Source organism: Schistocerca nitens, chromosome 3, assembly GCF_023898315.1.
Source record: "Schistocerca nitens isolate TAMUIC-IGC-003100 chromosome 3, iqSchNite1.1, whole genome shotgun sequence".
Taxonomy (NCBI): domain Eukaryota; kingdom Metazoa; phylum Arthropoda; class Insecta; order Orthoptera; family Acrididae; genus Schistocerca; species Schistocerca nitens.
This window is the reverse complement of record NC_064616.1, coordinates 649,018,676-649,042,257: the sequence shown is the minus strand read 5'-3', so window position 1 is coordinate 649,042,257 and position 23,582 is coordinate 649,018,676. Positions and strand designations below refer to the sequence as shown.

The 23,582-nt window shown below is 40.9% G+C and overlaps 1 protein-coding gene across 7 annotated transcripts in view; it reads left to right on the top strand.

The window, feature by feature from the left end:
- The window catches only part of LOC126248609 (ephrin type-B receptor 1-B), a 364,329-nt gene that overhangs the window by 214,310 nt on the left and 126,437 nt on the right, over nucleotides 1–23,582 (top strand). For all 7 annotated transcript variants that reach the window (XM_049949753.1, XM_049949752.1, XM_049949749.1 and 4 more), the window contains 3 exons: nucleotides 554–699; nucleotides 1,132–1,366; nucleotides 12,200–12,355. In XM_049949753.1, the coding sequence (XP_049805710.1) occupies nucleotides 554–699; nucleotides 1,132–1,366; nucleotides 12,200–12,355 (537 nt within the window). The remainder of the gene's footprint in view (nucleotides 1–553; nucleotides 700–1,131; nucleotides 1,367–12,199; nucleotides 12,356–23,582) is intronic.

Below are 23,582 nucleotides of genomic sequence, written 5' to 3'. Positions count from 1 at the left end.
GATGTTTGGATGATGCCAAGATATATGCTTATGCACCAGTACAGGTGATAGAACATTGCTTAAATACAAAAAATAAGATGTCAAGGAAATGTCAGACTTTTACATTTTAGTTATTTGAGAGGCAGTGTATAGAACTGAAACTGATATTAATTATTTGACCCTATTACCTAATTGCTTTTGATTGCATTTTTGTGGCTCGTTTAAATGGATCTCATTCTTATTTCATAGTTGAAATTATGTAAAATGGTAGTTATCTATAGTATTTTATTGTAAAATTTGGACGGGTTTAAAATTGTTGAGTGCTAAACAGTGATGACATTAGGGTCTTGATATTAATTATGAAATTACAATGAAAAAGGTTTACTCTGAATTATAGTTGTGATACGTGCAGCTGGACAGAGTGTGTCATTCTTCTGGTAACAAATGCAAATGCCACTGCTGTCAGTGAAGCTTAAAATACTTCACGTCTCTCTCTCTCTCTTTCTCTTTTTTGGGGAAGGGTAGGGGCTATGAACAATTTGTTTTACATCAAATACTGTTGGATATTTTACAGGTCGCATTGCTGCTGGTGAAGGACGTTTCAACACTAACAGTGAAGTTATTATTAACACCGAAATCAAATCTATTCCTGTTACCAAGAAGGGAGTGTATTTTGCATTCCGAGATCAAGGCGCTTGTATATCTCTTTTAGCAATAAAGGTAAATTTCTTTGCATGTCTTTTTTTTTAATTAAATTTGTAAAGTTTGTTGATACAGAACAGACTTCAGTGTTTTATTGTAAGTGTTTCAGAATCAGCATCTACCAACAATTTTCTGTATGTAGTAGTTGTACCTTTACGATAATCGAAACTCTGCAGTGGAAAACAAGTAATATAAGGAGTAAAGGTAACGACTCACCATACAGTTGATAAGCACATAAACTAGACTGGAAACATTGCAAAGATTTTGGATGATGTTCTTCATAGAGCTAATACAGAACACATGTGCATGCATGCACAATATGAATCACTCACTCACTCACACACACACACACACACACACACACACAGCTACATTGTCTACGTTGTTTCTTAATTTCATATTTGTGAAAGATGTACGAGGATAACTTCTTGTGTATTTAATTTATTGTAGGTTTATTATCTGACATGCCCAGAAGTTACTGTGAATTTCGCTCACTTTCCAACAACACCCACTGGGAAAGAGGTGACATTCATTGAACGAGCTACTGGGAAATGTGTTGAAAATTCTGAAGAAGTTGATATGCCAACCTATTTATGCAAAGGTGATGGGAAGTGGTATTTGCCTTCTGGAGGATGCAAGTGCAAAGCTGGATTTGAAGCAAAAGTGGAGAAACAGTCCTGTGCACGTAAGTCCATTTTTAGATGGTAAATTACAGCTTTCTTTTTTACTACGACATTATAACTGATAAATGAATAACAGTTCCTTCTCTTTTAGTTCCAGATGTTCATTATGTGGGCCTTTATTTTATGTATCTGAACTTAAGTGTAGTGTTTATACTGGTACACAAAAAGAAAAAATAACTGCATGTCCTGTTGATGTTGTCTAGTATAATTGTCATGTTAGTGCCTTTAATTTAGTAGAAATGATGATATGGAAGCACTGTAACCATGAGACAATTCTAAGAAGAAAAAGAAAAGAGTAGTGATGTAAAACAAATTAATAGTAGTAATAAGTGAAGAAACATAACAATTTAAATCATGATAAAATAGAACCGGGATGTACTATACACATCATGTTGTGTTTAAAGTGAAAATATAATTCAGAATTTTGAGTAAGGAAAATTGTTGTAGAGTGTAGCATCCTATTGACAAAGAGGTCGTTAGAGACAGAGCAAAATCTCATATTGGACAAGTATAGGGAAAGAAGTTGTGTGTGGCATTTTTCCTTGAGAACCATCTTGAAATTGATGTTTGGAGATTTGTAAAAAACATGGAAAATGTTAATGCTGGAGATGAAGCATGTGACTACCACTGCACGATCTTACTCAGTTCATAAATTGTGGCACATATAACATAATAAGAGAATTCAAATAAACAAAAATGTAATGGTTCATTGGTGGAGCAGAAAAATAATAGGACTCCAGAATCAGAGAGAATGCTACCAGATTTGATGAAAAGTAATCAGACATAGCCAACAAGAGCAGTAGAAATTCGTAATGTAAGCTGTGCTAACTGACAAAAGATAAAAAACTTTTTTCTTTATTTCTCCTTTATTATAGAACATAACCACCTCTAAACCTTCTTTCGGCTTTGTTCTTCTGCCAAAAGACCATGACCCACGAGACAGGAACACATTCAATCTTTCTTTATCTTTATCTGTTATTCACTGAAGCACCAAAGAAACTGGTATAGGCATGTGTATTCAAAAAGAGAGATATCTTAACAGGCAGACTACAGTGCTGCGATGGGTAATGCCTAAATAAGACAACAAGTGTCTGGTGCAGTTGTTAGATTGCTTACTGCTGCTACAATGGCAGGTTATCAAGATTTAAGTGATTTTGAACGTAGTATTAAAGTCGGTGCACGAGTGTACCATGAATATTAGTAATCCGATAAAACATCAAACCTCCGACATCGCTGCAGCTGGAAAAATATCCTGCAAGAACGTGACCAATGACGACTAAAGAGAATCTTTCAACATGAGGGAATGCAACCCATTTGCAAATTGCTGTAGATTTCAATGCTGCACTGTCAGCATGTGTCAGCGTGTGAATCATTCAATGAAACATCATTGATACGGGCTTTCAGAGCCAAAGGCCTACTTGTATTCCCTTAATGTGACTGCAAGACACAAAGCTTTACGCTTCGCAAGGACCTGTCAATACCAATATTGGACTGTTGTCGACCGGAGACATGTTGCCTGGTCGGACGAGTCTAATTTCAAATTGTATCGAGCAGATGGACGTGTATGGGTATGCAGACAACCTCATGAATCCATGGATCCTGCATGTCAGCAGGGGACTGTTGGAGGCTCAGTAATGGTGTGGGGCATGTGCAGTTTGAGTGATATGGGGCCCCTGATATGTCTAGATATGACTCTGATGGCTGCCATGAATGTAAGCATCCTGCCTGATCACCTGCATCCATTCATGTCCGTTGTGCATTCCGACAGACTTGGGCATTTCCAGAACTACAATGCAACACCTCACATATCCAGAATTGCTACAGAGTGGCTCCAGGAAAAAACTTCTGAGATTAAACACTTCTGCTGGCCACCAAACTCCCCAGACATGAACATTATTGAGCATATCTTGGATGGCTTGCAACATGCTGTTCAGAAGAGATTTCCACCACCTCGTACTCTTTAACGGGTTTATGGACAGCCCTGCAGGATTCATGGTGTCAGTTGCCTCCTGCACTACTTCAGTCATTAGTAGAGTCCATGCCACACCATGTTGCAGCACTTCTGTGTGCTCGCAGGGGCCCTACACGATATTAGGCAGGTGTACCAGTTTCTTTGGCTCTTCAGTGTATATAGATTCCGTTTTGGCTGTCCAAGCTCTTTACTGTTCCAATGATTATTTCAGTTCACATTTGTCTAGTGTAAAATCAATTTTTGCGTTGTTATAACATTTACATACCTACTGATAGCTCTTCCCCATACCATCTTTTGGAAATGTGATGATAAGTATTGGACAGAAAATCACATTGTAGTTCACAGGAGGCAGTTTTGAGGACTGCATAAAGCTCATTACACAGACCTATCAGTCCACTTTCAGTACTTGTAGCTACCCATTTCACCTGCAATATTCTCAAGATATTATGTTCTGAGCTGCTGAGTACTTTGAAAGAGATATTGGCTTGGCATAGACATAATATTACAGTTCTTGGGATAACATGTACTTCTGATTTCAAAAGCACAGAAATGATTCTGAACTTAATTATAATTGCCGTTCCAAACAAGCTGATGACCCATGATGCACAGAGCGATATGCTCCAACACCCAGTACATCAGTTGAAGGCCAAATTACTGGTACAGCTCTAACATAAGTGCACAAAGGCACATTTACTAATCGGCATTTGGCCAATGTGAGACATCTTTGCAACTACTAGGTGATTCATGTGTTTCTTTTAACCAATATCAGTCAAACTATTTGAACACACAGAATGATGAAGATTACTTTGAGGAGCTTTCCCATATAGTTTTCCTGCTGATAACTGTGCACATACTGTATTCATGTGAATCTAATGCACCATTGAATGTAGTGCTCACTCCAATTTTGAAAATTAAAATCTTAAAAAAGAGTTTTTTTGGCACATCACTGGTAGGCTAAGTCTATTTTACATATCAATGGATGTATACATGAACAATCAAACAACAATAGTTTTTAAGTGACCCATTGTTAAGTGACACAGTCGTTACTAAAAAAGAACGCCTAACTTGATTAGCTGCATGAGATGCAACCGTAAATTACAGGTGTTACTCGTCATTGTTCACTAATGTCGTCATTGCTGGTGTCCTTGGAAACAGAATCATTTCATCTTTCCCCATGATCCTTGATGTCGTTCCAAAGCACATCACCTTCATGCCATACAGAGTATTTCAAATTCTGTGTTTCTTGAATGCGTCTATGATCATTGGTGCTTCAATTCTTTTACAGGCAGCTGAAGCTCTGTGTGCAATAATGTGGAGTACGGCAAGCTTAATTTTGCTTCGTGGAGTCAGTTCACAGTTTGGATCGCAAAACCTTTTTTCGTACGCTTCCTGAATGTAACCTGTGAAAGGTTTGTTTATATTAACATCCAGCGGTTGTAACACGGAAGTCATTCCCCCAGGAATAGTGACAGTGTCACTGGCTTGGCTATGGATCTTCGTTTTTACATCATTAGTGAGTTGACCACGAAATCCATAAAGACAAAGCATTGATGGTAGCTTTGAAAGCTCAACAAGATAGAGTTCCCATACGTTTTGGAGCCAGTCAAGCAGTCAAGTTTCATTGTCCTGCCTTTCTCTTGATGTCAAACAATGCCATCGTCAGGGAACAGCTTTTCATTTTTAGAGATCTTAGGGTTTGTTTTGTACTTGAAGTTTAAGAAAGGAGGAAGTTTGCTCCCATCTGCTGTGATTTCCATCTTTACAGTAATGGACTGTTTTTCACATCTTGATGTTTTAATGGTAATTTCTTTTGTTCCCTTATCATCAATCATGTAGTTATGTGCGTTTTAGATCAAACTGGCATCTCATCAGTGTTGCCTGTTTGGTCTTTTGAAAAATTCTTCTCTTTCCAAAGCATGATTATATATTGCTGAAATTATTGAAGTTTTTTCTCAGAATCCTATGGAAGCTTTTGGCATGCTGTTGTACGGCATTGCAGAGATAAGCCCACCTGTTTCATAAAGCAATCAACCCATCCACAGCTATCAAATGATGCCAGTTTCCATTTCTTTAGTAAGCAGACGCAACTCTCAGCTACATTGAGCTCTCGACCAGCCCTCCTGTTACCATATTTTTCAGCATAAAGAATTTCCTTACATTTGAAAGTAGCATCACACAAAGTTCTTCTCTGCTTGCCTTCCATTTCATGACTACCTAATGAAAACATACTATGCAGTAGTAAGCCATCAATAATGCACCGAAGTTGAGAATTACGACAGTGCATTCTAATGTGGGGAAAAATACTTAAGTTGCAATGACGTTGCCAGTGAATGATGGATTCAAGTTTTTATTCAAATGTAATGTGCTGTTGAATCTTATCTGCACCCCAATTTTGAATACTGCATATGGTAAAAAAAAGTGTGCATTAGATTTGCGTAAATAAGATAATGTTAATAGCAGTAGCAACAAACATCCATCCCACATGAGTACTTGGTACTTCCCCCTCTTACGAGCCATTTTTGCTGTGTACTTGAAACACTGTGTGCATACCAGACATCTTGCTCACAACATTTGGAGTATCAGCTATTACCTGCATTGTGGGAAGCTAACACTAAAGTGCGCGTCATTTATGTTGGCAGCCGAGTTTAGGTTCGTTCTGCGCATCTGACGTCAAAAAATACAGTCAGAGAACGACGTTGCCAGATCTCGACTGCAGAGCAGAGCACGGACGAGTGTCTTCAGTTTTAGAAACGTTCAGTCATAAATAAAGTAATAGAACAAAAGCAATGTCTTGATAGCAGACTTTGTTTTTTGAAAGTTTGGAAAAACCATTATTTATACCAATTGCTTCATTTTCTATTAATTAATTAAACCAAACAAGCAATAAGACTCTTAATTCAGGCGATAGCAAGGAAAGGTGTTTGTATCAATTTCACGAACCGCTTTTTCGCAATAAAGAACAGCAGTAATTGTTTATTTCCTATTGTACTTCGACGAAGTGTGAGTAATTCATAGGCATACCAACAGTGTTTGTCAGAATTTTGCATGACCTGTTATAGTCCTTATGGAGAGACATTGCATTACGAGCTGCGATAGCGTAACGGTTAAGGCGTTGGGTTAGTAAGCGAAAGGTAAAGAGTTCAAAACCTTGTGCGATGCTAAATATTTTCTTTATTTAAAAACAATATCGAAGTGTCTTACTTCATGAATTTTATTCGTTTGAATGCAATTTTTTGAAATTTCTAGTGCTTTGTCTCTTCATTAACCCTTTCGCTGCTGCAGTCACGTGCTCCCCGCATTCCGCGCTGTGCGCGATTTTGTCGTCACTGCACTGCTCGCCTGTGCAGACACATGGTGTTCCCACTGCTTTGACACACTTATCATTCGATTTCACAAAAACTATTTGGCCCAAAAATTAGATTTTTACACATCTTCTTGGCTGATACCTTCCCCCCATACGTGACTTAATTTTGTTTCGATGTTCAACCCAGTTATTGCGCAGCATTAAATGTAGTAAACCATTGCACGAAATTTTGAAGAGTTTGCAGAGGTAAAAGTCCATAGCGTATACTTTCCATATGGTCGATTTTAGTTGCCACAATGTTGAGAATGAAATGTGGACAAGGTACCTAAATTTCATATAAAATTTACTGTATAACAATATCTCATTTAATTTAAGTACCACATAGGTGTCTTATGTAATATTGAGAAATAAAAGTTTTATTTACACCGGGCGCGCTTGGCTTTATTTTAAAGCACTTCAATCAGTCAAAGGAAGTGGGGGGAAGGTATCAGTCAAGAAGATGTGAAAAAATCTAATTTTTGGGGCAAATAGTTTTTGTGGAATCGAATGATAAGTGTGTCAAAGCAGTCGGAAACACCATGTGTCAGCACAGGCGAGCAGTGCAGTGACAAAATCGCGCACAGCGTGGAATGCGGGGACCACGTATCTGTAGCAGCGAAAGGGTTAATGCGGCCGTGGTGGCTTTACTTCATAAACTGCGTGCTCCCCCCTAAACGTAAGCTTGCGAACTATACTATACTATGGCACTGCTTCTCTTGGTGCGTGCGTCATGTGCAACTGGCAACGCAGCAATCTCCCGTGTCTGGGAGGGCATGCGCGAGCCACCAAGATAAAAGAATTCAACTATAGCTATGCATCCCAACTGAGTGAAACTGTAACAATGAACATTACATACGCTGTAATAAATGTCAACCCCAGGCAGAACCAGACATATTATGTGGTGTGGGATGTGAATATTGAAGTGAGTGTAATGTGATTGCCTTTTTTAATACAATGGGTAAAAAAGGATGAAAAATACTACAGTGGCATTCTATTTTTGGGACAGTTTTTTCTACATGTTAACCATTTACAGCAGGCCTGTCAAAGCATGGGTCCACGAACCATTCCCTTCTGTCGAATCCTTTCCCCTCCATCTTGACCCTTGTGATGCCATTGTGGCCCTGCCACAGTCATAGCCACATGCTGGCCAATTGCAGGGATGACTATCAATCATTGTGGATTGTAGATCCTATCTATTCCATGTATGTGAACTTCAAAGGAAACAATCTACTAAAATTTTGATTTTTATCTGGTTATTTGTCTCAAACTCTTGTACTGACAGTAAAGACATATTTAAATATTTATGTTTTGATTTCTTAACTTGATCTTGACAAATTCTGCAATATCAATTTCAATTTTTGTGGCAGCAAAATGTAGTAGATATTCCAATGACTCATTGATAACTGCATTATGCTGAGCAGATATAATGTACTTTGCGGAAGTAAATGTACTTTCACAAATGTATGTTTATCTGAATAAAGATTTTATTTGAAGAGTGAAGTCGGCAAGTTGTAGGTACCAACATAGTGACATGACTTCAAAAATTGCTGCATCTTTTTCTGTTCTGGATAGCAAGAATGGGTCATTTTGTAAACCGCATACTTCTTCTTGAAGATAACTTCAAACATTTCCAAGACTAATTTTCATTGGATTATTAAAGATAATGATTTAAAATCTTTATAACAATTGTGAAACTCATTGAAGACTTTCATCAATAAGGGAAATAAATCTCAAAAATTTTAAACCCATTCATGTTTCAAATCACAGCAACTGGGGAAATTGCACTAATATCTGTATAAAGATATCAGAAATTTCTTTGCAAATGCAAATTCAAATTATCTAAATGGTTTGTAAAGTCTGTTATAAATGCTAATATTGATAATAAAGTGAATTCTTCAGCTTGTTTTCAGGTGGTATGGTATCCAATTTTATTTCTATACTCAAAAACTTGAAAAGTTCTTATCTAAGTGCAAAACAATGAACTAAATATTTTCTTGCACTCAACCAACAAATTTTGCAATGAAAAAGTATGTCTCTGTATTCTGCGTCAGCTTATTCCAAAAAATGTTTAAATTCTGAGTGAGATAGTGCTCGATTTCCTCTGCATAATTTTTGTTACATCTTTCACTACAGAAAACTTTCTGACACTTTTTCCTCATAGCAGTTCCTTACAAATAATGCAATGAAACACTGAACAGTTTATTCCATTTTTCTTAATTAACCAACGAAGTCATCAGTGGTCATAGCTGGTGCACCATCGGTATAAATAGCAGAGCACATTTTAGAACCACCAGTTTTGTCAATACACTTGTTAACTGCGTTAAAAATATCCAATCCTGTTGTTGTGATTAACGAAATTAAAGCAAGCAGCTCTTCATGTACAGGAAAATTGTCCATTATTAGGCAAATAAAAGTCAGTAGTTGACTAACATAGATCTGTTTGATCAGTACTCTACTGCACACACATAGAATAGTACCAACAGTTTGTAATTAAATTGTTTAGTTTCTTTTGTATGCTATGTCCAATATCAAGAATTCGACTTTCAGTGTTATGTAGCAGAGCAACTGTTTTAAAGTGTTCAGCAGCAAGAGTAATTTCCATGTGTTGCTTTATGGAGTGAAGGGAAATGTTAAGCAAGATTACTAACCTTGTTTTTAATTTAAGCACTTTTTTCGTATTTAACATAGCAGTTTCTCATCGGAATTCTGTACAAAAATGTACTTAATCTCCAATTCCTCATTGAAAACACAGTTTTCAGTATTTTTTCTTTTCAACATTCTTGATAACTAATAGAAGACTAACCACAATAGTAAACAGAATCAAAACCAGAATAATAGCCACAGTAATAACCAAAATGGCAACTTAAATGGTAGTGCAATATGAAGGAGAGTAAATCTGAACTACACACTGAGAGCAAGTGGACTGACGAAAAAGTGATGCCTCTTTGAACCCAGACAGTGAGTGAAGGAGCTAGAGACTATTCTTTGAGGCAGCTTTCGGAGAGACGCTGCCCCACTTGATTGCTGATAAACAAGTGAACAGTAGGCTGTGGCGAGTCCATGATGACACGGTGCGAGTAGAGTTGGAGTGGGAAGTGATTGCTGCAGGGGAATGATTCACAAGCAACTTTTTACTACAGCATATTACACGTGTCCAATGTCCTATCATGCCTATTCTGAACTACCTTTTGAATGTTAAAATGAAGAAGCCACTTACAGAATGATGAACTATCAATCCAAGCTCTCTTAAGGTGAGAATAGGTCCAAAGTAACGTATCAATGTTTATGTTCGTAAAACATGGTTGTTTTTCAGAATTATCACCCAAGGATGATGTTTATCACTGGTATCTGAATTATGTACAAGTACAACAGATAAACATTCTTTACTGTGTGCTCCTCAATGGCACTTGTCACCTTTTATTTTGTGGGTACATGTTTTGAAAAGGTTGTATAAAAATCCATTTTTGTCCATCTTGTAGAAATGAAATGAGGCATACATTTTCCCATTTTGTCAAACTGATGCAACCAGCTGTTTGCTTCTTCTTCATCAGCTTTATTTGCTTCTTGACAAATCGCTAATGATGAAACTGAGTGTCGCTTTTGGAGCCAGTACAGCTAACCACAAGCACATCAGAAATATTGAGTGTCTAAGGTTCTTTCAATCTTGTCTGCTTTTGACTGAATTATAGGTCCAATTAAAGATACATTGGAAGTGTGCACATAGTTGAATCATTCTAGACTTAAAGCTTCAACATTTTTGTTCTTAGCACTGTGAAGTTGTTACTCATACTACCTCTCTTTTAAGGTAAAAAAGCATAACTGAACACAGAAGTGCATTGGCTGACTGGATCTTATTGCTCACTCTGTTGGCGTCGTGATTGTTGTCGTTGTTGATTACGTTTGTCAAGCAGTGTTACTCATGCAACTCTAGCAGAGAAACAAAAGGAAAAAAAGAGAAAAACATTGAAACTTGGTGTTAAATGAAACAATCTAATGATGCAACAGACTAAAAATCTTAATAATTTGTGCTAACTGAAACTTCTGTTAACTGATAAAACTTATCATAAGATTATGTACATTGCTACTGGTCTTGCTTCTGAGAGCAGCAATATTCAGATCCCCATCCGGCTACTTAGATTTAGGTGAATGCTTGGGAGATTGATCCTCTGTAAAGGATACAGCCGATTTCCTTCCCCATCTTTGTCCTATCAGCACATGTTCTCCTCCTGTACAGTGTAACATTTACATGCTTTCATTGTTTTTATCATAGTATCTTTTTTGGTATGTTGTCAGACAATTTTCAAATTCCTATTACACATTGATATAATTTGTAAAACAATCAACTGTCCGTTCAATAGGTTATTGGGTATTTATCAAATTCCTCATCTGCTTGTATGTGATACTTGACTATGACTTTATAACAATTTTTCATGGCTCATAGGAGTTCAGTAATTATGTTTTAAACTGATTGCCAAAAATCAAGGGAAAAGCATAAAAATGATGATAATTCAAAAAGTCTTCTGTCAAATGTGGTCTACTGTAGCCAAAACATAAAACACTTGACACAACATAAATAAAATTTTAAATAATAATCACAGCCAAATAAATTATGCTTGAAATTTACAAAATGGATTTGTCTGCTTAATATATTACAAGCAGCAATACAGTACATGGAGAAGCATGTGATAATGACAGTGGCACCCTACATTTCCACATGTAATTTTCCTTGCAAAGCTCTTCTTGGTATGCAAGGATATGGAAAGGAAGTCTGTGCACAGAAAACACTTGCTGAAAACTTCCTGAATGTGACTTAGGATGTTCAGTTTGGGAGATAGAGCCAGACACTCAGAGTGCCAAATTGTTTGTTGCTGAAAATGTTTTGGCCATAAAATGAGTTGTGTGGTGGAACATTGTTGTCTTGTAGGACAATCGCCTATTGCAAGTGGTATAATTGTGTAAGTGAGCATCCAGTGTGTCATCTTTATAAACTAGGACACCCACGGTTCCATATTTGAATGCATGGAGGTCTGTAAAACTATGTATAGGTAAACTAGTTCACACAGACACTGCCTTGTATGAAGGAGCCTCTTTCACAGAAGTTTGATCACCTTAAACACATACTCTGTGCAAGGTGGCATTGTGATTATAGCACTAGCCTCACGTTCAGGAGCAGCAGGGTTTAAATCCCCCATCTAGCCATGAGATTTATGTTTTCTAAGATTTATCGTTCCTGCGGTTTACTTTAACCACTAGAGGCAAAGATTGAGGATGGCTCTTTTGTAAAGCACACAACTGATTTCCTTCTCCATCCTTTTTATAAATGAGCCTGTGCTCCATCACCGATAACTGCACTGTAGACAGGACATTAACACCTGATCTTCCATCCTTCATCTTTTACAAATTTTCTACCTGTCATTCTATTTGTAGGTGATTGTTAGAAATTGAATGAAACCCGTATTAAGTCAATTTTTATTAATTTATGAAGAGAATAAAGTGATAGTGATTTTTAATATTCCACAGAATGTTCACCTGGATTTTTCAAGCACATCACTGGAGATGAGCCCTGTCAGCCATGCCCAGACCATAGCAAGGCATCTGATTATGGATTTAGTGAGTGTCAGTGTGATCCACAGTATTATCGGGCAGAGAAAGACCCAAAAACTATGCCCTGTACTCGTAAGTATTCTAGTGGTATTATTTAATTTGTTGAGTGCACTTTAGAAAACAGTGCTATTTTATCTTATATAAAACAGCTACATGGAGGAAAATAACACTTAGTTTGTTTTATGGATATTTGTACTGATTTTATACTTGCTAATACCTGATTGTGCCAGTGGTCTTGCCGCAGTGATATTTCAAGCAGTCTTTTACTGTTTGGCCAAGAAGATGACGATCCCTCTCTGAAAGTTTTAAGAAAGTAAAGTAAATCCTTGCTTCCCCAAAAAACTAATTTACCGTTTTCTCAAACCAGTTAGTGGGGGCACAATGGTATGCTTGATTGGGAAGGTTATTCAAGGATAGTTTGTTGTTGTTGTTGTTGTTTGTTGTGGTCTTCAGTCCTGAGACTGGTTTGATGCAGCTCTCCATGCTACTCTATCCTGTGCAAGCTTCTTCATCTCCCAGTACCTACTGCAACCTACATCCTTCTGAATCTGCTTAGTGTATTCATCTCTTGGTCTCCCCCTACGATTTTTACCCTCCACGCTGCCCTCCAATACTAAATTGGTGATCCCTTGATGCCTCAGAACATGTCCTACCAACCGATCCCTTCTTCTGGTCAAGTTGTGCCACAAACTCCTCTTCTCCCCAATCCTATTCAGTACCTCCTCATTAGTTATGTGATCTACCCATCTAATCTTCAGCATTCTTCTGTAGCACCACATTTCGAAAGCTTCTATTCTCTTCTTGTCCAAACTATTTACCGTCCATGTTTCACTTCCATACATGGCTACACTCCATACAAATACTTTCAGAAATGACTTCCTGACACTTAAATCTATACTCGATGTTAACAAATTTCTCTTCTTCAGAAACGCTTTCCTTGCCATTGCCAGTCTACATTTTATATCCTCTCTACTTCGACCATCATCAGTTATTTTGCTCCCCAAATAGCAGAATTCCTTTACTACTTTAAGTGTCTCATTTCCTAATCTAATACCCTCAACATCACCCGACTTAATTTGACTACATTCCATTATCCTCGTTTTGCTTTTGTTGATGTTCATCTTATATCTTCCCTTCAAGACACCATCCATTCTGTTCAACTGCTCTTCCAAGTCCTTTGCTGTCTCTGACAGAATTACAATGTCATCGGCGAACCTCAAAGTTTTTATTTCTTCTCCATGGATTTTAATACCTACTCCGAATTTTTCTTTTGTTTCCTTTACTGCTTGCTCAATATACAGATTGAATAACATCGGGGAGAGGCTACAACCCTGTCTTACTCCCTTCCCAACCACTGCTTCCCTTTCATGTCCCTCGACTCTTATAACTCCCATCTGCTTTCTGTACAAATTGTAAATAGCCTTTCGCTCCCTATATTTTACCCCTGCCACCTTTAGAATTTGAAAGAGAGTATTCCAGTCAACATTGTCAAAAGCTTTCTCTAAGTCTACAAATGCTAGAAACGTAGGTTTGCCTTTCCTTAATCTATCTTCTAAGATAAGTCGTAAGGTCAGTATTGCCTCACGTGTTCCAGTATTTCTACGGAATCCAAACTGATCTTCCCCGAGGTCGGCTTCTACTAGTTTTTCCATTCGTCTGTAAAGAATTCGTGTTAGTATTTTGCAGCTGTGACTTATTAAACTGATAGTTCGGTAATTTTCACATCTGTCAACACCTGCTTTCTTTGGGATTGGGATTATTATATTCTTCTTGAAGTCTGAGGGTATTTCGCCTGTCTCATACATCTTGCTCACCAGATGGTAGAGTTTTGTCAGGACTGGCTCTCCCAAGGCCGTCAGTAGTTCCAATGGAATGTTGTCTACTCCGGGGGCCTTGTTTCGACTCAGGTCTTTCAGTGCTCTGTCAAACTCTTCACGCAGTATCGCATCTCCCATTTCATCTTCATCTACATCTACATCCTCTTCCATTTCCATAATATTGTCCTCAAGTACATCGCCCTTGTATAGACCCTCTATATACTCCTTCCACCTTTCTGCCTTCCCTTCTTTGCTTAGAACTGGGTTGCCATCTGAGCTCTTGATATTCATACAAGTGGTTCTCTTCTCTCCAAAGGTCTCTTTAATTTTCCTGTAGGCAGTATCTATCTTACCCCTAGTGAGACAAGCCTCTACATCCTTACATTTGTCCTCTAGCCATCCCTGCTTAGCCATTTTGCACTTCCTGTCGATCTCATTTTTGAGACGTTTGTATTCCTTTTTGCCTGCTTCATTTACTGCATTTTTATATTTTCTCCTTTCATCAATTAAATTCAATATTTCTTCTGTTACCCAAGGATTTCTACTAGCCCTCGTCTTTTTACCTACTTGATCCTCTGCTGCCTTCACTACTTCATCCCTCAAAGCTACCCATTCTTCTTCTACTGTATTTATTTCCCCCATTCCTGTCAATTGTTCCCCTATGCTCTCCCAGAAACTCTGTACAACCTTTGGTTCTTTCAGTTTATCCAGGTCCCATCTCCTTAAATTCCCACCTTTTTGCAGTTTCTTCAGTTTTAATCTACAGGTCATAACCAATAGATTGTGGTCAGAGTCCACATCTGCCCCTGGAAATGTCTTACAATTTAAAACCTGGTTCCTAAACCTCTGTCTTACCATTATATAATCTATCTGATACCTTTTAGTATCTCCAGGGTTCTTCCATGTATACAACCTTCTATCATGATTCTTAAACCAAGTGTTAGCTATGATTAAGTTGTGCTCTGTGCAAAATTCTACCAGGCGGCTTCCTCTTTCATTTCTTAGCCCCAATCCATATTCACCTACTACGTTTCCTTCTCTCCCTTTTCCTACACTCGAATTCCAGTCACCCATGACAATTAAATTTTCGTCTCCCTTCACTATCTGAATAATTTCTTTTATTTCATCATACATTTCTTCAATTTCTTCATCATCTACAGAGCTAGTTGGCATATAAACTTGTACTACTGTAGTAGGTGTGGGCTTCGTATCTATCTTGGCCACAATAATGCGTTCACTAAGCTGTTTGTAGTAGCTTACCCGCATTCCTATTTTCCTATTCATTATTAAACCTACTCCTGCATTACCCCTATTTGACTTTGTGTTTATAACCCTGTGGTCACCTGACCAGAAGTCTTGTTCCTCCTGCCACCGAACTTCACTAATTCCCACTATATCTAACTTTAACCTATCCATTTCCCTTTTCAAATTTTCTAACCTACCTGCCCGATTAAGGGATCTGACATTCCATGCTCCGATCCATAGAACGCCAGTTTTCTTTCTCCTGATAACGACATCCTCTTGAGTAGTCTCCGCCCGGAGATCCGAATGGGGGACTATTTTATCTCCGGAATATTTTACCCAAGAGGACGCCATCATCATTTAACCATACAGTAAAGCTGCATGCCCTCGGGAAAAATTACAGCCGTAGTTTCCCCTTGCTTTCAGCCGTTCCCAGTACCAGCACAGCAAGGCCGTTTTGGTTATTGTTACAAGGCCAGATCAGTCAATCATCCAGACTGTTGCCCTTGCAACTACTGAAAAGGCTGCTGCCCCTCTTCAGGAACCACACATTGGTTTACAGACAGAAAAATCCTTATACATGATACCCACAGATATTTTTTTCACTTTTGGAAGAAAATAAAATCACCCTGGACCTGATCCAGATATTAAGATGGATGCAAACCGAGGTATTGACCCGGGTGGATAATTATTTTTTTTTTTTTTTTTTTTTTTTTTTTTATGGGGGGGGGGGGGCACCAAATTCATATTCTTGAGGAAAAAGACCTAGTTATACAAAGCGACTAGCATCCAGTGCATGTTGGTCTACTGATTAATTCATATGATTTTGAAACGCATCCTTGCTGGTTTATGAACACATTTTAAGTTGATTTGTGAATGAATCATACGTTAATTTTAGAATGTGTGCATAGTATACATGATGTCTCTGTCAGGGGAATCCTCGTCGCACCTAGAAATAAATTTTCTCACAGGTAAATGGGGACGGGGCTATACGAGCTGAGTGGAGTAAAGCCGAACGGGCGAATGCCAATCACTGTCTGATTATGTAGTTGATTAGGTTTGCGAATGATTAACATTGTTACAATTACTTATGAAATCTGTAGATTCCGACTACCAGAGTGCATATAAATGACTAACAGGAATAACAGGTAAGAAATGTTACTTATTATCTTTTCGGTGTATCCAAGAATATAAAATTTTGACAGAAAATTTTTGGCCAGATTGCTACACTAGTAAGGGCCAGTTGCACAGTCCCCAGCTAGCAGCTGCTTAAGTTCTGTTCTGGAAGTAGTGTGGAAAACACGTATGAGCATGTAACAACACCTACCCGGAGACTAATCGCGGGATAACTAAACCAGTGATTCTGGCAGGGTTAGTGAAGCTAACCGGCGAATAAGTTTTGACAATGGCAGGAATAGTTACAGAATTAGTGATGACAAGGATGTTTGTTATAAGGAAGGAGAAGAAACAGGGACATCACCCAAGTTATGGAAGAATATGACAATGCCAAATTTATATAAAAATTTTGTACTACTACTTTTTGAGAAACTGGAGCATATGAATGAAATGTGAAACTATTTTCTAACTTAAAGCTTTTTGCTTGTAGTACGCCTAATAGGCATTACATATTGGTACTATTCTGTCATGTTATAAAAATTTATACTTTCTTAATATGAAAATATTCAGCGTATATGTTGCTGCACACCAGAAATCTTTCCAAAATGTGTTTTTTTCCCGAGAGTTTCATTTCCTAAAGTGTCAGGAAATTCTACACCCAAGTATAAAACCATAACCATTCAAAGGATTGATAAGTTTTACAGTTCTGAGGAAAAATATACTGCCACTTAACATGGAAAAAGTGTGTCTTCACCTGGGAGAAAATGTACTTTCCAGTTTTGTGCAACATTTAGATGTGACTGTGGCCGATGTTGGACTGCATGGAAACAATCTCAACATTGAACTTCAACTGACCGCCACAAGGGAGGATCACAATATTGTGAATCAAGCACATTATTATTCCTTCACATGTACGAGGTGCATTCAAGTTCTAAGGCCTCAGATTTTTTTTCTCCGGACTGGAAAGAGATAGAAACATTTGTATTGTTTTAAAATGAGGCTGTGTTCATTGTCAATACGTCCCAGAGATGGCAGCACCGTACGGCAGATGGAATTTTACTGCCAGCGGCGAGAATGAGAACTGTTTTAAATACTTAAAATGGCGACATTTTCCTTACTTGAACAGCGTGCAATCATTCGTTTTCTGAATTTGCGTGGTGTGAAACCAATTGAAATTCATCGACAGTTGAAGGAGACATGTGGTGATGGAGTTATGGATGTGTCGAAAGTGCGTTCGTGGGTGCGACAGTTTAATGAAGGCAGAACATCGTGTGACAACAAACCGAAACAACTTCCACAAGCCGGTCAGACGACATGATCGAGAAAGTGGAGAGAATTGTTTTGGGGGATCGCCGAATGACTGTTGAACAGATCGCCTCCAGAGTTGGCATTTCTGTGGGTTCTGTGCACACAATCCTGCATGACGACCTGAAATTGCGAAAAGTGTCATCCAGGTGTGGTGCCGCGAATGCTGACGGACGACCACATGGCTGCCCGTGTGGCATGTTGCCAAGCAATGTTGACGCTCAATGACAGCATGAATGGGACTTTCTTTTTGTCGGTTGTGACAATGGATGAGACGTGGATGCCATTTTTCAATCCAGAAACAAAGCACCAGTCAGCTCAATGGAAGCACACAGATTCACCGCCACCAAAAAAATTTCGGGTAACCGCCAGTGCTGAAAAAATGATGGTGTCCATGTTCTGGGACAGCGAGGGCGTAATCCTTACCCATTGCGTTCCAAAGGGCACTACAGTAACAGGTGCATCCTACGAAAATGTTTTGAAGAACAAATTCCTTCCTGCGCTGCAACAAAAACGTCCGGGAAGGGCTGCACGTGTGCTGTTTCACCAAGACAACGCACCTGCACATCGAGCTAACGTTACGCAACAGTTTCTTTGTAATAACACTTTGAAGTGATTCCTCATGCTCCCTACTCACCTGACCTGGCTCCTAGTGACTTTTGGCTTTTTCCAACAATGAAAGACACTCTCCGTGGCCGCACATTCACCAGCCGTGCTGCTATTGCCTCAGCGATTTTCCAGTGGTCAAAACAGACTCCTAAAGAAGCCTTCGCCACTGCCCTGGAATCATGGCGTCAGCGTTGTGAAAAATGTGTATGTCTGCAGGGCGATTACGTCGAGAAGTAACGCCAGTTTCATCGATTTCGGGTGAGTAGTTAATTAGAAAAAAAAATCGGAGGCCTTAGAACTTGAATGCACCTCGTATGCCTGCCATCCGAGAATATATAATGAACTTCCTGCAACATAGTGCCTCATCCCATCCTGTAACTAGCAGCAACCTGAGTAGAGAATTACAATCTCAGTTGTAGAGTGTCGTTAACACCACAAAACAAACAGCTGTGTTTGGAGTGGTTCGATGACCAAGAAGCAAGATTTGCTGATGAATGATACCGCAATTTGTGTTCAGCAATGAATTGTGGTTCTGCACTATCCCCGATGACCATCACCAGCAAATATGGTGGTGACCTGGGGAGAGCTCTCATTCTTCTGTTGTTTTGAAGATGTATGTGGGGAGTCACCAGGTATAACTTTCGGTCATGGCTGGCGGTGATTGAGGGAACTCTGATACCACAATAGTATGTTACAGACATCCTGCATCCTCTTGTATTGCCTCCCATGCAACAGTATCATGATGCCAGCACAGTGCTTGTCTGTGTTGTGTCACATCTAGAGAGTAAGAATGTTCAGCCCTAAAACAATAAAGAATGGTGACACAACTCTAAACAAAGTATTTGCTATAGAAGACTCTCTTCACTGACTGTACAGTACTGTAAGTAGGCAGAGACACACTGTATAGACTACACAGAAAGTACTTTCTCACTGCTGACACACTCAAGTAGCTCCGTGGTACAAGCCTTGCGACTGAACACAGACTGAGCATAGAGCTCTGAGACCGCACATAAATAGCAGCCGGCTGTGGCAACACTGCCAAGCTTCCTCATAGGTGTGACCCTCAGTCATCTCGTGGTGGACCATGCTAGCTGGCTGCTATGCTTCTAGTAGTGTCTGTGATGGTGCTAACTCTGAGCCTCATGATGCGAAATATTGATGACACCACATTCCTCTTTGCTAAACTTTGCACCATTGCCATGTACTGCTGAGGCATGGATAGACATAGGTCAGGAGGCAGACATTGCTGAGGGGACAGGATCTGTGACTATGGCTGATGGCAGGCCCCTGTCTGAATGCCAGTATCTACCTTGTGAATGGTCAGGAATACCAGCTGAAAAACTGCTCGCGTCTGAGGGTGCTGATGCTGTTGATGGACCATCCTTGATGGCAGCTGGATCCTTTGGGGCATCTTGGTGAATGACTAAACATGACCCCTGGACGGACATCAGCTCAGACTGTAGAACAGGAGAACAGGCAGCGATGCTGGAGTTGGATGCTCCACAGCAACTTCCATGGATGCCTCAACCAGAGGCGGTGACACGGTGAGTGAGGAGACAGAAACGATGGCTTCTACTGCAGACCCCTGTAGAGCACTGGGTCTGGGAACAAAGAAACTGCAGCAGATCATGTAACCATGAATTTTTTTTTTTTTTATATATATATGAAGCCAGTGCAGTCCCTTCAGACCTTGGATAGAATACATAGATCTACCCAACAAATCTGGAGCAACACCTTGTTCCCATCACTGCACCTTGCCAGACATCATGAAACTCACTGTTTCCTGGGGCTGAAACTTTGTTGGGTGCGGCAGAATGTAGGACTTCTGCTGCAGACACGAGAGATGAAGAAACGTATGGTGTCAACAACCGTGCAGAAACTCCACCAGCTACTTGCCATCTCGTGGCAAGGAGGGATAGGATGAGATAAGCTTCTTTGAAGACCTATCTCGTCTGTGGGAGAGGCACAGCCTGTCCATTTGTGTATTAAAAGTGCACACAAAATGTTCAGCATCTCCGTTGGATTGTTAGATGGCATGGTGGTGGTGTGATGTGCTGGATGCCATTGACCTGTCAGAATTGAGGAAAGTCTGCTGACATGATTTGTAGTCCATTGTCAGCAACATTGGGCAATCTTTCAAGACAAAAGATTGAGGTGAGGGGTGACACCGTACTAGTAGTTGTACTGGACTGCATGTGGAGGGCAAAGGGGAACTTATGCACGTAGTTAATTGCTTGGGACGCACCTTCCCCAATGACCCTCGTGGAGCAAATGCAACAGTTTCCACTGGAATGATTGAGGGACCAGCAGGACTTGCACATTGTCATTCTCCATGTGAGAGAGAACAACCACCATATCCACAGAAATAGCGTGCCAGTGCAGAAAATATAAAGCGCATCAGCAGTGTGGTGTATCTCCTTTAGACTGCGAGGTGGACACACTGCAGAATCACCCATAGAACTGGGTCAGATGCAGTTTCACCCACAGTGAATCAGTAGTCAATAGGAAACCCAAGAAGTGTGTTGAAATCCCGGGAATCTAAGTGAAAACAGGAATCCTCAAATGAATCAAAAGCTGATTCGATACCTTCTGGTAACCAAGACAACAAATAAGCATTGGAATGCTGAGGTGTGGGCCTGTACGGAAGCTCATACTGGTAGCTGTCCAAGGGGGTGAAGACTCTGGAGGGGCTCAACAGAGCTGTCATCAGCCTGTGATCTGCATGATAAGAAGAAAGCATTGCCTATACAAGTACTGCTGAAATTTGGTAACTCCATAAATAATAAGGAGTGCCTCTTTTTCCAACTGACTATAATTGCACAGGGTTTTGTTCAAAGTCAGTAGAACCTGTCATGTAGAAAGACACCACTTCGGTCCTACGGTCCTATGTCCTATAGAATGACACATATGCAATGAGATGCTGGCAAATCTTTGATCACCGACAAATGCGACTGTGCTGGATGAATACCCTGAGTATTAATGACATGACCCAAATATTCAATTTCCATGTGGAAAAATGAACACTTTGCCTTGTTACACTTGAGGGCCACTTCTGAAAGCACTTTGAATAGACACTCCAAGTTGTATAAATGTTTTTCTGGTAGTTGGAACACAAAGGGACATTTGCTGTCAGCTGTTCCAAAACCTGTTGAAAAATGGTGGAAGCCAGTGCACTGGCAAATGGTACAAATTGAAACTGGAATAGCCCCAAGTGCATATTGATAGAAAAAAAGCATTTGGACTGTTCATCCAACATTCTGTTTTTCAAAATGTTAGAACTTCTAGTTTAACAAGTATATTTAGGAACGACACTACAACACATATATGTCACAGAGTAAGTTAACATGTGTTCACGTTAGCGTTCAGATAAGCACTGAGTCTCAGTCTAGCGGCCGCTGCTCGGCTGGCCGCTTAGGTGGCGCCGCTGCTGCATGGCTGGCAGGCAGACAGCGCCGCACGTAGAGGATGTGCGTAATTGCGCGGCGGCACTTTAAATGATCGGCGAGTCACAACACTTTTCCCCCCTTTGAAATTGTTGCACTGGTCTTGATGGATGTGTCCTGGAGATGGCTGACGTCCATAGGCGTTGTGTGACTCGACGTAAAGTCTCGAGGAGGAGGCTTCCCGTACGGACGGAAGTGTCCCCGATGATAACGGGTCGAGATGACAGGAGACGGAGGGGTCGAATCTGCTGGGGCCCCACGCACCAATCTGCCCGTTGCGGCAAGTCCAGTTGATATGACAGGAGACATGGGCGATGCGTCAGCGTCTGTTGGAGGAGGAGGCGAGCAGATGTACTCTGACACTGGTTGGTCCTCCGGTTCCCGCATGGGCACGTCGTCTGGTGGCATCCGTTCTGGTGCTGGCATCGCGATGACGGGTAGAGGGCGGCGTTGTGAGTATGGAGATGTGCCAAGATCCCGAGCATCAGGGAGAGTCAAGGGTGGTGTGGCGGCATTCGGAACAGGTGTTGTTGGCACCCGAGGCCGAAGCTGGTCCGAATGACGCACTGCAACACCTGTGTCCGTCTGGATTTCATACAGGCGTCTGCCACGGTGTCTTAAGATGCGGCCCGGGCTCCATTTTGGCCGCCTGCCATATCCCCGTACCCAGACGAGGTCGTCGGCGGTGAACCGGCCAAGTGACGGCACCCGCGGCCGGGAGGTGGGAGGCCACAGAAGATGAAGTAGAGTGCGGGGCTGTCGGCCATGTAAGAGCTCAGCCGGGCTGTGATCGCCCATGGGGGTGAAACGGTAAGACGCCAGGAACTGGAGAAGAAGTCAGAAGTTTCCGCATTTGAGCCTTAAACGTGCGGACCAGTCGTTCAGCCTCACCGTTGGATTGTGGATGGAACGGCGGGGCCGTGACATGCGTAACACCGTGACGAGCACAAAAATCCGCAAAGTCAGAAGAGGCAAATTGCGGACCATTATCAGTAACAAGAGTAGAGGGGAGGCCTTCCAAAGAAAAAATGCGGGCGAGAGCACTGGTGGTTGCCGCGGTGGTAGGTGACGTGCAACGGACAATGAAAGGAAAGTTAGAGTAGGTGTCAATTACGAGGAGCCAATAAGTACCTAAAAAGGGTCCCGCAAAATCAGCATGAATGCGCTCCCAGGGCTTCTCAGGCGAAGGCCACGGTGACAAAGATGACTTCGGGGCAGCGGCCTGTGACGCACAAGGGCCGCAGGCAGCGACCATGTGTACGATTTCAGAGTCAATGCCAGGCCAGTACACATGATGGCGCGCCAGAGATTTTGTGCGCGACACACCCCAGTGCCCCTGGTGAAGGAGGCGCAAGACCGAAGCACGCAAAGACGCGGGGACCATAACACGCGGCGAAACATTGTCAGTGGAGAGGAGCATAACACCATCCCTAGCCGTGAGGCGGTAGCGCAAAGGGTAGTAGTTCCGCAACGGATCAGAAGTCTTAGCGGACGGGCGATCAGGCCAACCCGTCTGAATACAGCGTAAAACCCGGGAGAGGGTAGGGTCAGAACCCGTAGCAGCCGCCAGCCTGTCCCCAGTGATGGGGAACCCGTCCACAACCCGCTGCTCGGCAACATCCAGGTGGAAACACAAAAGTTCGTCCCTATCGAATGCCTGATCAGGGCCCATGGGGAGGCGAGACAAAGCATCAGCATTCGCATGATGAGCCGTTGGCCGGAAATGAATCTCATAGTTGAAACGGGACAAGTAAAGAGCCCAACGCT